This window comes from Nyctereutes procyonoides, unplaced genomic scaffold (assembly GCF_905146905.1).
Source record: "Nyctereutes procyonoides isolate TBG_1078 unplaced genomic scaffold, NYPRO_anot_genome, whole genome shotgun sequence".
Lineage (NCBI taxonomy): Eukaryota > Metazoa > Chordata > Mammalia > Carnivora > Canidae > Nyctereutes > Nyctereutes procyonoides.
This window is the reverse complement of record NW_026575013.1, coordinates 110,385-127,181: the sequence shown is the minus strand read 5'-3', so window position 1 is coordinate 127,181 and position 16,797 is coordinate 110,385. Positions and strand designations below refer to the sequence as shown.

Genomic DNA, 16,797 nt, shown 5'->3' with positions numbered 1-16,797 from the left:
CTTGTTTTTGTTTTAGATTCCAGCCTGCTATGTAATCTAAGCACCTTTAACCAGCCATATCCTCAAGTGGGTGGATTTCTATGATGAACTCAGAATGAAATGAAGTCTAAACAATTTTCTTCTTTTCTGCTTATCCTAATTGTAGTAGCTTCAGGAAGTAGTTTCCTTCCCTGTCCCATCCCCACAGCTAAATATCCCCAACATAACACTCCACACCGCCTATATTCCAAAACATGTCGCTTTTCTACTTGCAGACTAGCATTTTTTCAGACTAGCATTTTTGTTCTCTCATCCTCCAATTGATTTCTTGTTAGCTCAGAATTATTTGGTAAATATCCAGGTGTGTTCAGGGATGACACAAGCCCAGGATCCCTTGCAGGTCTGACATCGTAACTCCTCTCCCCTTGTGTTTGTTAGCAAGGAAGATCTGAAATAATACAAGGAGGCTATATGCATGACACTTACAATCCTCATTTTAGTAACCAAACGAGAATACAGATTGTTAATTGACCTTCCTTCTTCATCTACCAACTACATACACTCTTTGATTTCAGCAACCCTTTAGCTTGTCACAGCCCATTACCTGAGAGGGAGACCAACACCTTCATCCTGAAGGGTCTCTGCTTGGTCTCCTCCTTACAAGCTATTGGTACCTACTTAGTGCTCTAATCCTGTCTTGAAAGGAAATTCCACTCGTCTCAAAAGTCAGCTGCATCAGGGATGTGAAGACAATTTTAGTCTACTGAGTTCAACTCTTAACTGGTGCTTGAATATCTGCAGAACCATCTGTGGATGAGGCCCCGCTTTTCTTTCCCCTTTCAAATAATTTCTTACTCTCTCCATGAGTTCATATGTGCAGGGTGTGAGACTGAATGTAGTGGAGCAGGACTCCATGAGGCTCCATGAGGATTTGGAAGCTCCTTAATGTGACATGCTGTGTCCTCAGGATTGCTCCAGAACCCAACACTTCTTCCATGTGGTGATGGAGAGGCACTGTGCATGCCCCAATCTTGGGCTTAGGTGCTCAAATACCACTCACTTCAAGATGGAAAGCTCAGTTTCCATGCTATTTTAGGGACACAGGCTTCCAGCTGTAGACTCTAAGATCCAGAAACAGCCTTACAGCTTTCTCTATAGATGAACCATGATCAGCAGAGTTTGGCAGGGGTTTTCCTGCAAAATTTGAAGACCATCTATCTGAAATGCCCATAGGGGACTTCAAGAGCACTTCAGATTTTATGCAGCCCAAATAGGAATGGTGAATAGGCATGTGGGGAGCATCACAAACCCTACATCCTCCACGTCCTTGATAGTGGCACTATTCTCAGGAGTTCTTTAAAAAAACATGTAACAGATTAATGTTCTATTCCCTGGAAAGAGGTAAATGATAAATGTAAATATAATGATCCTCACAATACACCACTACATCTCCACCTATTGACTAAATTACTGAATTGAATAAATTAAACTATGACAATACTAAATGTCAGCAAGGTTGTACAGAAAGTAGAACTCTTTTTAATTATGATCTCTGATCTCAACTGGATAAAATATATATAATCAGATCATAGGATAACAGAGCTTGACAAGACCCATGATCTGTCCGCTGCATCCCGGAGCCACAGAGTCGATGTTGGTGTAAATCATTCTGATCTGTTGTAATGAGAACCAGGGAAGGTCATGTGAGTTTCTAAGTCTTAGAGTAGAGATGATAACATGAGATGACCAGCACAGACATTGAAACAAATAAATTAGATGGCTTCTGCCTTCCATGGATATTCTTGTATTCATGGATTCAATGATTTGGGAGATGCTCCTATGGTTGTGGAGGGAAATATACTTTATAAGTCCAGGGATCCAATGGTCATCTCACCTGGAAACCCTCTCACTTCTAGGGAAATCCAAGGCTTCTCCCCAAATCATGTAGAGCACAGGTATGTCAGTGGATACACATGCCTCTTTGTAGTTTGGGGATATGTTACTCTCTGAACTCTGCTTTATCTCTTTTAAATATTTTATTTATTTATTCATGAGAGACCTGGAGAGAAGCTGAGACACAGGCTGAGGGAGAAGCAGACTTTCTCTGGGGAGACTGAGGTAGGATTCACCCCCAGGACTCCATAATCCTGACCTGGGCTGAAGGCTGAAGCTCAAACATGGAGCCAATCAGGTGCCCCAGAACTCAGTTTTCTTAGCGACCTCCAAAATGGTTTTTTTTCAAAATCCTCAGTACTTTCTTGTTTGAAAGATGATGTGATGTGTAAATTCATTTAGCCAACATACAACATAACACTAAGTTCTCACCGCATCAGATGTCCTCCTTAACGCCCATCACCCAGTTACCACATATAATGTGACAAATACAGGGTGGCATACTATGGTATACTGTATGCTGGCAAGTTGAATTTAAATAAGGAATAAATGATTAAAATACTCCATCAGGGATCCCTGGGTGGCGCAGCGGTTTGGTGCCTGCCTTTGTCCCAGGGCACGATCCTGGAGACCCGGGATTGAATCCCACGTTGGGCTTCCGGTGCATGGAGCCTGCTTCTCCCTCTGCCTGTGTCTCTGCCTCTCTCTCTCTCTCCCTGTGTGACTATCATAAATAAATAAAAATTTAAAAAAAACTCCACCAGCCCTGCACATATCATGCAGACAACAACAGATTATTTCTCCTTGTTTTATACTGTATTTTACACTAATCTTGGCCATTTATGCCAGTAATCTTTAAAGATTTTCATCTCTTTAGATAATTTTCATTTAAAAATGAAAAAAGAAAAATACTTTTAACTTCTCTAAGATGGTGTTATTTTTATTTAGCCTTTTGTGGTGATAATGTTTCTTTTACTGGACATGAATTAAATCATTTTAGGGTCAATCATTTTAGCCTTAGACTGTAGGCCGACCCGCCTTATTCCATCATTTGGATATTTGGAACAACTGTATTTGATGCAAAAAATAAATGCCTGGTTTTAAAGTTAAAAACAAAACAAAACAAAAAAAACCCCAAAGATTTTGGGATAACTACCTTCTGTGTTACCTGGAAACTCTAAATCTCACTCTGCCATTTATCACACAATATCATAATCTTATATCCCTCTTTCCCCTGATCCAGCACTTCTATGCACTCAGGAGCTCTTTTAATGTAGAAAGTCCATTGAGTATGATACAATCATTGTATGATTTGCAGGAAGTGACAGTTGCCACCTGAGGACCATGCACACGATCTCATTCTTGTCTCCAGTGACACAGGAGCTTCATGGGGACAACAGATGAGCTCCAGTAGAACCGAATAGCAGGGCTATTATTAGCACCACCCTCTATCACCATTCAGTGGATGTTTCTGGAAGTTTGGGGGTGTGGACTGCTGGCAGTCTTCCTGATGCACACGATCCATTCAGTGACAGAAAATCCTGCAAAAGGACATATAACAGGAGCCCTCTGATCAAACTGCAGGGTTATGGGGATCAGTCTGAGGAAACCAAATACTGATGGCAATCAGAAGTGCAATATGAAATTGAATTCCTCCACCATGGCAGTTTCTCTAACCACCTACCTTCTTCTCTGTGTTAGAAAAGCCAGTTATGATTCCTCCTCCAAAAGGAACAGTTTTTTGAGGAAGAGATTATATAGTGTGTATGATCTGGTACCTCAGAGAGTGGCTCTAGTGTGTGCTGCATGCACTGGGCTCTTCTGTTTTGGCATCTTTTTCCATCAGGTCATACCTACTCTGCAGGTCATCCCTGCAGACAGGCTCTCCCTGTCTGCAGTGTGCAGTGTGTGGTCCTTGGCCAAGATGTGATGAGTTTTAACTGGGTGTGGTCTGCTCTGGTTGATAAATGAAGACTGGTACCACCTCCACTAGAACTGAAGCCATGCAGAATTCTCTGGTCATGATATGTGGGTGGACAGGGGTGCAGCCACTCCAGGAAACAGTATTGAGGTTACTCAGAAAGTTAAAAACAGAGCCTTAGCATGAACCAGTGAACAAAGACCTAAAAATTCACACAATAAATACAGAAAATCTGGTTTACAAGGAACCTCAAACACCTATGTTTATAGATTCATTATTTTCAAAAGACAAAATATGAAAACAGCGCAAGTGTACATTGTCAGATGAATAAAGAAGATAATAAAGCAAATTTCTCTTCAAACATCATCAAGTAGGGACATGGTAAACAGTTTGTTTAGTCTGGGGAAGCAAGGATGAGTCCTCAATTTCTGAATACACAATCGTAGTGCCTGTAACCAAATTGCCAAGGACAAGCTCCAGGATCAATATAACTGATATTTTCATGGCAATACATGTGAGTGTACAAGTTCAATGATCTCCATGCCATAGATGAGGACACGGCTCTACAACACATCCTTTTTTGGTCACATTTTATGGAATGAATTATTTTAATAATCATTCCACTCTTCTGTCTTTATTTAGAATTCCCATTGATATGTACAGAGAGAGGAGGTGTAAATGCCCCTGTGGCAGTTGAATCCACAACATCTCCATCAGCTCTGTGAGTCTCTGTCAAAGTTTCTACTTGTCTCCATTTTTGTGTGACCGAGAGACCTGGTATCCATACATCACTCAATTGGCACTTCTGGAAATTCCAGAAACCTACAAATCTCATGTCCAGTTCCTTCCTGGAAGTGGCTCAGGGAGGATCCAGGTCCCATGGTCGGGAGCACAGCCAAGACACTGGGGCTCACTTCAAACTGCTGTGTGGTCTCAGACACTCACACCAGCTCTCTTCTGCAGTGAATAGTTATACACCTGTAAATGGTGGTAAATTGTTATGTTCATAACCTACCTTGAGTGCGTATGTGGAAAAATGGAAGATAATTGATGATAAGTAATCAGGCAGCAAATGAGGTTGGAGAAAGCACAATTTACTGACACATATCCTGTCTACAAAACTCTGCCATGATCCACACATGTGTTCTGAGCAACTGTATCATAAGGATGCTAACTTCTTTTTTTTAATAAATTAATTTTTATTGGTGTTAGGATGCTAACTTCTAAATTTGATATGTACTCAGAGGACATGGAAATAGCGCCCTACCTCTACTATTAAACCAGTCCAGTCTGAACCCTTAGCTGGGAGAGAAGCCCCAGCCCCAGGAACCTTATGTGACCCCTTTCAGGGATTGGGACAGAACACAGAAAACTCACCATGCAGGCTGTGCTCAGGTGGGTTTTCCTTGTTGCTATTTTAGAAGACAATTCCTGGAGATCAGAGACCTTGACTATGTGAGTGGAGGTGAGTGAGAGAAACATGATGTGGGACAGTTTCCTGAGCAGGATGTCTTGTGTCTGCAGGTGCCCAGGGTGAGGTGAAGCTGGTGGAGTCTGGGGGAGACCTGGTGAAGCCTAGAGAATAAATTAGACTCTCCTATGTGACCTCTGGATTCACCTTCAGGAGCTACTGAATGAGCTGGGTCAGCCAGGCTCCAGGGAAGGGGCTGCAGTTGGTCACATGGGTTAATACTGGTGGAAGCAGCAAAAGCTATGCAGATACCGTGAAGGGGCGATTCACAATCTCCAGAGACAATGCCAAGAACACGCTGTATCTGCATATGAACAGCCTGAGAGCCATGTATTATTGTGTGAGTGACACATTGAGGGGACTTTAGTGTGAGTCCAGACAGAAATCTTCCTGGTGAAGGGAATCAGGACCTGTTGTGATGGTCATCAGACATTTTATGGAAGAGTGGACTCATTCCATTGTACACCATATACTGATCTTACACTACATGTTAAAAACAGTAATTTAAAAAAAATCTGTAAAATTAATTACAACTTAAACAGTGTTAAGTCCCTTAAATTCATAGTGTAACTCAAGAAGATGTTTCTAATAACCAAATATTATATTATTCAGGGATTTATTAATTACTAGTTCTGTGAAACTGAAGAGTCATTACACTATCAAGGGGCAATTTATTGATCTGAATAGTATAGAATGAGTTCTATGAAACATAATTAATCTTTCTATTTTAAGGTTTTATACAGTATTTGATTTGAGAGTAGAGTGTCTACTTTCATATACTGATTTTGACTGCTCATTTTGTTTATTTTAAAATTAAATTATTGGTCTTCTGTGTAATTGCTTTCTATATGAGGGAAGGAAGAACATAGGAACTGATAAACGTTAACATATTATTCATAACTCAAGTCTATTCAATTAAATCAGTAAAACCAGGAAGCTCCTGGAAAGGTGCAGATGATGTCCTGTGAGGAGCAGGACTAATGTCCATTCCTGATACTCTGAGCTTGGAAGGGCTTATCTCCAAGTCAGGTGTCATGGAAGAAATGAGGATCCATTGGAGGTGGTTGAGGGTGATGCCGTGTGCTGCATATGCCTATCTCTTTTGACCTTTACACTTCAAAATCTTAAGATCTGAAAAGTGACATGGTGTTTTTTTTTTTTCCTGAAATACAGCAATGAACATGGGAATGTTTAAGAACTGACAGAAAATCTATCATAATATATATGTTAAATATTTTTAAAATGTCTCTATGCTTTTGATATTTTCATCTAATTTTGCTAGAAATAGAGCAATTATACCTCAAATTTCACAACCATTGGGATATGGGGTAGTGAGATTTTGTTTTTAATTTATTTTTTATTGGTGTTCAATTTACCAACATACAGAATAACCCCCAGTGCCCATCACCCATTCACTCCCACCCCCCACCCTCCTCCCCTTCCACCACCCCTAGTTCATTTCCCAGAGTTAGGAGTCTTTATGTTCTGTCTCCCTTTCTGATATTTCCCACACATTTCTTCTCCCTTTCCTTATATTCCCTTTCACTATTATTCATATTCCCCAAATGAATGAGAACATATAATGTTTGTCCTTCACCGATTGACTTACTTCACTCAGCATAATACCCTCCAGTTCCATCTATGCTGAAACAAATAGTGGGTATTTGTCATTTCTAATGGATGAGTAATAATGAGATTATATATGTTTGATTGATCCATTTTATCCCTAACTGGGATCAGATATTAATTAACCAAAACCATCATGACTCCACTGTGGTAACATTTGGCTTGTAATTCAAACCACAGCTGCTTTTCCTAACTCACCCAAGCCCGCACCTCACTTTCAGCCCGTCCAGACACCCATCATCCCATGATTGTTTGGTGACTTCCTGCACTAATGGAAAAAGCCTGTTAGTATGGGGTGCTGCTGGATACTCATGAAGCATGGATAAGTGTTCACTGGCATTATCTGAGGCTCCTATTCCTCTATAGGGAATAGGTTGGAGTTCAACGATTTTACCAGGTGCTACTCCCCTGACCTTCAGCACCTGTCACCAAATATGGATTCCTGTTTCTAATTCAAAAATTTTAAGTTAATGTCCAGTTCTATATACTAAAAATCCCTCTACTTCCCCTGGAGCCTTGTGACAACCCAGCAATTGCACCGCTGGGATTTGCTACAAAGACACAGATACAGTGAAAGGCCGGGACACCTGCAACCCAATATTGACAGCAGCTGTGTCCACCATAGCTGAACTGTAGAAGGAGCCTCCGTGTCCATTGACAGATGGTGGACAAAGAAGATGTGGTCTATGTATACAATGGACTATTCGTCAGCCATTAGAAACGACAAATACACACCATTTGCTTCAATGTGGGTGGAAGTGGAGGGTAGTATTTTGAGTGAAGTAAGTCAGTCTGAGAAGGACAAACATTATATGGTTTTATTCATTCAAGGAATATAAGATATAGTGAAAAGGAATAAAGGGGAAAGGAGAGAAAATGAGTGGGAAAAATTAGAGTGTGATAGAACATGAGAGACTCCTAAGTCTGGGAAACGAACAAGAGGTAGTGGAAGGGGAGGTGGGCGGGGCCAGTCTCCCTGCTTGGGAGATAGTAAGTGTAAGAAAACACAAGATAGTTTTGACAATTTAAAAGTGAAAGTACCCAAACTAATAAAATAATGAATAAATGAGGAGAAATCACAATGTACACCCAAGAATTACAAGCAAGTATAAGAAAAAATTATGAGCAGTTATAAGCCAACATACTGGGTGATCTGGAGAAACAGATGCAATCCTAGGAACATAAAGACAAGGAAAACAGAAATACTAATGAATGGACAAGTTGCACAGAACAATTACCTGGAAATAAAAATCAATCATAATTAAAAGTCTCCCAAAAGCAAGACGACACGTACAGATGGTTCACCAAGGAAATTCCACAAGAACAATCAATATCTATTCTTCTAAAACTATTCCAAATAATGGAATTTAAAGGAAAAATGCCAGACTCATTCTGTGATGTCAGTATTACCTTGACCCCAAACCAAACATCCCAGTAAGAAGGAGAATTACAGAACAATATCATTGATGAATCTGGATGCAAATTTCTCACCAAAATTCTTACCAGCAGAATCCAACAGCATATTAATAAAATTATTCATGAAAAACAAAAGGGCTTAATTCCTGGGCTGCAAGGCTGGTTCAGTATGTGTAATCTATCAATGTGATAATCACATTAATTAAACAAAGAATAAGTGCCATTTTATCCTCTCAACCGATGCCCAAAAATAATTTGACAAAACACAGTATTCTTTCTTGATAAAAACCTTTTCCTGTGTAGGGATAGGGGGATACACCCAAATTCATAAAAGCCATCTACAGAGGATACCCAAAGAATGTCATCCCCAACCTAGAAAAACTGAGAGCTTTTCTCCTAAGGTCAAGATCATGACAGGAATGCGCACTGTCATCACTGTTATACAACATAAAACTAGACGTCTAGCCTGAGCAATCAGACAAAAGAGTGGAAAAGTCATACATATCAGCAAATAAAAAATCAAACTTTCACTCTTCATAGACAACAAGATACTTTAAGGACAAACCCCAAAGACTCTATTGAAAAATTGCTGGAACTAATACAGGAATTCAGCAAAACCTAAGCACACAAAATCAATACAAGGAGTCAGTGGCATTCCTATATATTACAAATGAAACAGAAGAAAGAGAAATCAAGAAAGGGGAATCAAGATTATTAATCATAAACAAACTATCCCATTTACAATTGCATCAGAAACTTCATACAATGAAGAATAATCCTAACCAAAGATGGAAAGGACCGATAGTCTAAAAATTCTAAAATACTTATGAAAGACATTAAAAAAGACACAAATATGTAGAAAACATTCTCTTCTCATGTATTGGGAGAATAAATATTGATATGTCTATGCTACAAACAGCAGTCTATGCACTCAATACAAACCCTATTGAAACACCACCAACATTTTTCTAGGAAATGGAAAAAACAATCCTAAAACTTGTAAATAAAAATAAAAGATTCTGACTTGGCAGAAGAATGTTGAAAAAACCCAAAGCAGAAGATATCACAATTGGGGATTTCAAAATTGTGATCATGAAGACAGTATAGTAGTGGCAGTAAAACACGCACATAAGTCAATGGAATAGAATAGAGAACCCAGAAATAGACACACAGCTCTGTGGCCAACTTATCCTCGTGAAAGTACAAAAGAGTATCGAATGGAAAAAGGACAATCTCTTGAACAAGTGGTGTTGGGAACATTGGACAGCTGCAAGTAGAATGAACCTGGGCCACATTCTTACACTCCACACAAAGATAAACTCAGAGTAGATGAAAGAGCTAAATGTGAGCCAGGAAACCAACAAAATCCAAGAGATTTTGTGACCTCATTTGCAACAGTTCTTGGTACTTGACTTACCAAAGGGAAAGAAAACAAAATCAAAAATGAATTCTATGGACTACATTAAGGAAGGAGCTGTCGTACAGCTGTGGAGACACTCAACATGATTAAAAGGAAACCTAATGAATGGGAAAAGTTATGGATGCCTGTGTAGCTTGAACTTCTGTCTTTGGCTCAGAGCATAATCCCAGGACTCTCGGATTGAGACCAGCATCTGACTCCTTGTGGGGAGCCCACTTTGCCTTCTGCCTAGGTCTCTGTGTCTCTGTCTCATGAAGAGATAAATAAAATTGTCAAAAAAAGAATGGGAGAAGATATTTGCAAATCTATCTTCAGTTTAAGGCTGGTTTCCAAAATCGACAAATAAATTACCAAGGTAAACAAACACAAGGGGAAAAATTAAGTCAGAAATGGGCAGAAGACATGAAGAGACACCCTGTCCTGAGATGAGTTGCTGACTCTCAGTTTATATGAGGTAGCTCATCCACATGCAAAATGAAATTTATTGTCTCCCCTAGGTCTGCCTTATGTCAACTGCATGATTAGACCAGACAATGGATCCAAAAGGCAAGAGGGAAATATTTCTGCCCCAGACTGGAGGAACTACCAGAAAACCTGGGAAGAAAAAAACATAAAGAAAATAAATTGGAAACTGGAAAGAAAATAATTAGGTTTCCTATGACAATGTCTTAATAGAGTCAACGAGTAAAAACTTCACGTAAAACCTGGAAAATTAACTCATGAGCTCAGCGAAAATGTCAGTATATAAAATCAGCAAATAAAATAAAGATATATTCCTACAAAATAACAACAAATTACATGTGCAAAATTAACAAAATAATCCGATTTCCACTAGCACCAAAAATAAATATATAGGATTAAAATTTACTAAAAAGATGAAATATCTCCAGAAAATGACATATACTGATGTGTCTTTTGAAATGAACCCAGAAATTAAAAAATAACTGTCCTTAGAACTTCATATAGTCAGAGGGCCATCTACACAAATTGCTATAGAATTGTGGTGCAACACATGTGTGGCTTTAAATACACGAATGTAAGTCTGGAGCTGGTTATATAGTCAGAGGACATGCAAATAGGGCCCTCCCTCCGCTGATTAAACCAGCCCAGTCCCGACCCTGCAGCTGGGAGAGGAGCCCCAGCCCCAGGATCCCAAGGTGACCCGATTCAGGGATCAGGACACAACACAGACAAACCACCATGGAGTCTGTGCTCGGCTGGGTATTCCTTGTCGCTATTTTAAAAGGTAATTCATGGAGAACAAGGGACCTTGAGTATGTGAGTGGAGGTGAGTGAGAGAAACAGGGGATGTGGGACAGTTTCCTGACCAGGATGTCTTGTGTCTGCAGGTGTCCAGGGTGAGGTGCAGCTGGTGGAGTCTGGGGGAGACCTGGTGAAGCCTGGGGGGTCCCTGAGACTCTCCTGTGTGGCCTCTGGATTCACCTTCAGTAGCTACAGCATGGACTGGGTCCGCCAGGCTCCAGGGAAGGGGCTGCAGTGGGTCGCATACATTAGGTATGATGGAAGTAGCACATACTACACAGACGCTGTGAAGGGCCGATTCACCATCTCCAGAGACAACGCCAAGAACACGCTGTATCTGCAGATGAACAGCCTGAGAGCCGAGGACACGGCCGTGTATTACTGTGCGAGGGACACAGTGAGGCGACCTCAGTGTGAGCCCAGACACAAACCTCCCTGTGGAAGGGGATCAGGACCACCAGGGGGTGCACACTCCTCACCACTTCTGTCTTGAAGGCCCAGGAGCAGGTGCAGAGGAGGTTCTGGGCAGGTTTCCTGTCAGGGTCTGGGCTTCCTCTCCAAGGAGCAGTTTTCCCCAGGGAGTCTCTCTGGACATAGGATTTTGTGTTAAAGTATTCATTCTCTGTCTTAGAAACTTAGGAAATCAACTCTAGCATCTGCATACTTTTGTAAACAACTGTCCTACTTTCACTTCTTGAACTTAAATTTCCCTGACCTGGACTATAAATCAATTACAAATACCTCCATACTCATCAACTGAACATTTTCCTGAATCACAACAGCACTCCCTGTGCACCAGGGAGGAAGACACAAAGAGATGGAAAAATATTCCATGCTCATGGATTGGAAGATTTAGTATTGTGGAAATGTCAATGTTACCCAGGGCAGTTTACACAGTCAATGCAATCCCTATCAGATACCATGGACTTTTATCAGAGAGGTGGAACAAATCATCTTAAGATTTGTGTGGAATCAGAAAAGACTCCAAAAAAAAAAAAAAACCCAGGGGAATACTGAAAAAGAAAACCAGAGCCAGGGCATCACGATGTCGGATTTCACATTGCACTACAAAGCTGTGATCATGAAGACAGTGCGTTACTGGCACAAAAACAGACACATAGATCAATGGAACAGAATAGAAGACCCAGAAATGGGCCTTCAACTCCATGGTCAACTCTTATCCGACAAAGCAGGTAAGACTCTCCAGTGGAAAAAGGACAGTGTCTTCAATAAATGGTGCTGGGAAAATTGGACAGTCATGTGCAGAAGAATGAAACTAGACCTTTCTCTTACACCGTACACAAAGATAAAATCATAATGTATGAAATATCTAAATGTGAGACAAGATTCCATCAAAATCTTAGAAGATAACACAGGAAATACCCTTTTTGAACTTGGCCACAGCAACTTCTTGCAAGATACACCCATGAGGGCAAGGGAAACAAAAGCAAAAATGAATAACTGGAACTTCTTCAAGATAAATAACTTCTGCACAGCAAAAACAGTCAACAGAAGGGAAGATGATATTATCAAATAACATATAAGGCAAAGGGCTTATAGCCAACATGTGTAAATAACTTATCAAACCCAACACCCAAGAAACAAGGAATCCAGTGAGGAAATGGGGAGAAAACATGAACAGGAATTTCTCCAAATAAGACCTACACATGGCCAACAAATCCATGAAAAAATTCTTCACGTCACTTTCTTTCAGAGAAAAGCACATCCAAACACAATCAGCTGCTACTTTACACAACAGACAATGGTGAAAATTAATAAGAAATAAAACAACACATGTTCGAGAGGATGTAGAGGAAGGGGAACCCTCTTCCACTGTTGGTGGCAATATGAATTGGTACAGCCACTCTGGAAAACAGTGTGGAGGTTCCTAAAGGTTAAAAATAGATCTGCCCTACGACCCAGCAATTGCACTGCTGGGGATTTACCCCAAAGATAAAGATGCAGTGAAACGGCAGGATACCTGCACCCCAATGTTTATAGCAGCAGTGTGCGCAATAGCCATATTCTGGGAGTAGCCACGATGTCCTTTGAGAGACAAATTGATAAACGTGATATGGTTTATATATACAAAGGGATATTTCTAAGTCATTAGAAAGGATCAATAGCTACCATTTGTATCAACGTGTTTGGAACTACACAATATTATGCCAATGAAATAAGTCAGTCCCAGAAGGACAATCGTCATACTTTCTCTCATACAACGAAAGTGATCCTAAGGGAAGGAGGTAAAATGAGAGGGGATAAATCAGAGAGGAAGACAAAACATGAGAGACTCCTATCCCTGGGAGTCAGATAAAGGGCTGGGGAAGAGAGGTGGGTGGTGGGATTTGGTACCTGGGTGGCGGGCACTAAGGAGGGCACGTGATGAGATGAGCACTTGGTGTTACTCTATGTTGGGAAATTGAGCTTAAATAAATATTGAATAAATACATGAAAAACAAACTGTTAAAGAGAGAGAACATTATGAGGAATAACATGCCAACAAGTTCAGCAATCAGAGAAAAAATAGATGCCTTCAAGTAAGTGTAGAAACAACCCAGTTGGAAACAGGAATGAATAGAAAATCTGTAAAGAGTCCAAACCAGGGAATGAAAATCAAACATATTTAAAAGTCTTCTGACAATCAAAAGTCCTGGGACAGATGGCTACCCCTGGGATGCAAGAAGTATTGAAATAGAATTAATACCTATCCTGAAAATTTTCCAAAACATAGAAATTAAAGGAAACTTCCAGACTCATTTCAGAGTGTAGCATTGCCTTGAACTCAAAAGCAGACAAAGATCCAACCAAAAGGGGAATTACAGACTAATATCCTGGATGGATATGGATGCAAAATTTCACCAAGATCCTAAGCAACAGGATCCACCAGTACGTTAATAGGATAATTCACCATGACGGAATGGGCCTAATTTCTGTCTGTAAGGGTGGATCAGCATCTGCAAATCCAACAATGGGATTTGGATCATTAATAAAACAAAGGATAAGGACCATTTTATAATCTCAACTCATGCCCAAAAGCTTTTGGCAAGAGCGATTATATATTCATGTTAAACATTTCTTGCTTCGTAGCATAGGGGAACATATTCAACAAAGAAGCCATCTACAGAAGACACATGGAGAATGTCTTCCTCAACAGGGAAAAGTTGAGAGCTTTTCCCCTAAGATCAGGAACAGGACAGGGATACCCTCCATCACCACTGTTCTTCACCATTGTGGTAGAAGGCCTAGCCTCATCAATCAGACCGCAAACAGAAGGAAATTTCATCCAACTCAGCAAAGGAAAAATCAAACTTTCACTCTTCACACGCAAGTTATTTTAAGTTCAAATCCCAAATATTCCTTTAAAAAAATTTCTAGAACTGACACTTGAGTCCAGCAAGATCGAAGCATGTAAAATGAATACAAGGAAGTCAATGGCTTTTCTATATAGTGCAAATGAAATAGAAAAAAGAAAAACAAGGACTGGATGCAATTTATAATTGCACCAGAAATCATCAGATAATGAGGGAAAATCCTAACCAAAGAGGGATGGATGTATACTCTAATCATTCCAGAACACTTATGAAAGACAGTATGGAAGACACAAGTAGATAGAAAATATTTATTCTCATAGATTAGAAGAATAAATGTTGAAAAAATAACTATGCTACCAAGAGCAAGTTATCCTTTCAAAGCCAGGTTTATAAAACATCACCAGCATTTGTCACAGAGCTTGAGCAAGTGATCTAAAAACCTTTAGGGAACCACAACGACCTCCAATAACCAAAGCAATCCTGAAAATGTAAAGCAAAGCTGGAGACATCCTGATTCTGGTTGCAAGGTAAATTACGACGTTGTGATCACCAGGACAGTATGGCGCTGGAAAAAATACAGACTAATAGATAAATAGAAAACTTTAAGAACCCAGAAATGGACCCAGAATAGTATGGTCAAAAAATCTTGACAAAGCAGGAAAGAATATCCAATGCATAAAAAGAAAATCTCTTGAATAAATGCCGTTGGCAATATTGGAGAGCCACATGCAGAAGATGAAAGTGGACACTTGTTTTACATCATTCACAAAAATGGACTCAAAGTTGATGAAAGACCTAAATGTGAGTCAGGAAACCATCAGAATCCTCAGGAGAACACAGGCAGCACCTTTTCTACCTCAGCGGCAACCACTTCTAGACGTGTCTCCAGAGGCAAGGGAAAACAAAGGACAATGAACTATGGCGACTTCATCAAGGAAAGAGCATTTTCACAGGAAAAGAATCACTCAAAGTAACTAAAAGGCCACCTAGAGAATGCGAGAAGATATTTGGAAATGTCTTATCAGATTAAAGGCTCGAATTCAAATCTAAAATGAGCTTATCAATCTCAACACACACCAAAGAGATAAATCTCCAATCAGAATTGGGCAGAAGTTGTGAACAGACTTCCTGTCCTTCGTGACGTCCCGCACCACACCATATACTAGGGAGCTGATCCACATGCAAAAAGAAATTCATTTGCTCTCCTAGATCTGCTATATATCAGACAAAATATTAAAGAATCTGACAAATAAAGGGAAAATATTTATGCACCTAAATCTAAGATCACCCTTGAAATTAGGCAATAATAAAATAAAAGATATTAAAATCAGTCAACAGGAAGTTAAATAATTTGTTTGCATATACATAGTCAACGAGGAAAATTATTTCAAAAACCAATTACAAGTAACTAATGAGCTCAAAGAAAACTCAGGATATAAAATCAACATAGACATTAAAGTTAAATCCTACACACTAACAACAAATTTTCTGCATCAAATTTACAAAACAATCACCTTTACACTGGTACCAAAAATAAAAATTTATGATTAAACTTCATTAAGCAGAGAAAATACTGTTTAAAAATGACCTTTTCTAATGAAAGACCTTTAAAAAGGAACAGAAATGCAAAGATAAATACGTTGATGGATCAGAACATCATAAATCCCCTGTGAACCCAAAAGAAACTGATTTGGGGTTGTGAAGCAATCTTTGTATATAACTTATTAAGAATTGAACCTAAGTTGGTAGGTGACTATATAGTCAGGGGACATGCAAATAGGGTCCTCCCTCCGCTGATTAAACCAGCCCAACCCCGACCCTGAGCTGGGAGAGGAGTTCCAGCCCCAGGATCCCCAGGTGACCCCATTCAGTGCTCAGGACACAACACAGACAAACCACCATGGAGTCTGTGCTCTGCTGGGTTTTCCTTGTTGCTATTTTAAAAGGTAATTCATGGAGAACAAGATACCCTGAGTTGGTGAGTGGAGGTGAGTGAGAGAAACAGGATGTGGGACAGTTTCCTGACCAGGATGTCTTGTGTCTGCAGGTGTCCAGGGTGAGGTGCAGCTGGTGGAGTCTGGGGGAGACCTGGTGAAGCCTGGGGGGTCCCTGAGACTCTCCTGTGTGGCCTCTGGATTCACCTTCAGTAGCTATGCATGAGCTGGGTCCGCCAGGCTCCAGGGAAGGGGCTGCAGTGGGTCGCAGGGATTAACAGTGATGGAAGTAGCACAAGCTACGCAGACGCTGTGAAGGGCCGATTCACCATCTCCAGAGACAACGCCAAGAACACGCTGTATCTGCAGATGAACAGCCTGAGAGCCGAGGACACGGCCGTGTATTACTGTGCGAGGACACAGTGAGGGGACCTCAGTGTGAGCCCAGACACAAACCTCCCTGTAGAAGGGGATCGGGACCACCAGGGGGTGCGCACTCCTCACCACTTCTGTCTTGAAGGCCCAGGAGCAGGTGCAGATGGAGGTTCTGGGCAGGTTTC

General features: G+C 40.4%; 1 pseudogene and 1 gene segment (V, D, J or C); both read left to right on the top strand.

Annotated features, from left to right (window-relative positions):
* The first annotated feature begins 10,861 nt into the window (after positions 1 to 10,861).
* Positions 10,862 to 12,775, top strand: LOC129518793 (immunoglobulin heavy variable 3-23-like). The segment is given in 3 exon segments: positions 10,862 to 10,972; positions 11,076 to 11,386; positions 12,704 to 12,775. Coding segments are annotated over 3 exon segments (429 nt in total).
* A 3,360-nt stretch (positions 12,776 to 16,135) lies between these two features.
* LOC129518255 (immunoglobulin heavy variable 3-74-like) lies at positions 16,136 to 16,651 on the top strand (annotated as a pseudogene).
* Positions 16,652 to 16,797: the final 146 nt, after the last annotated feature.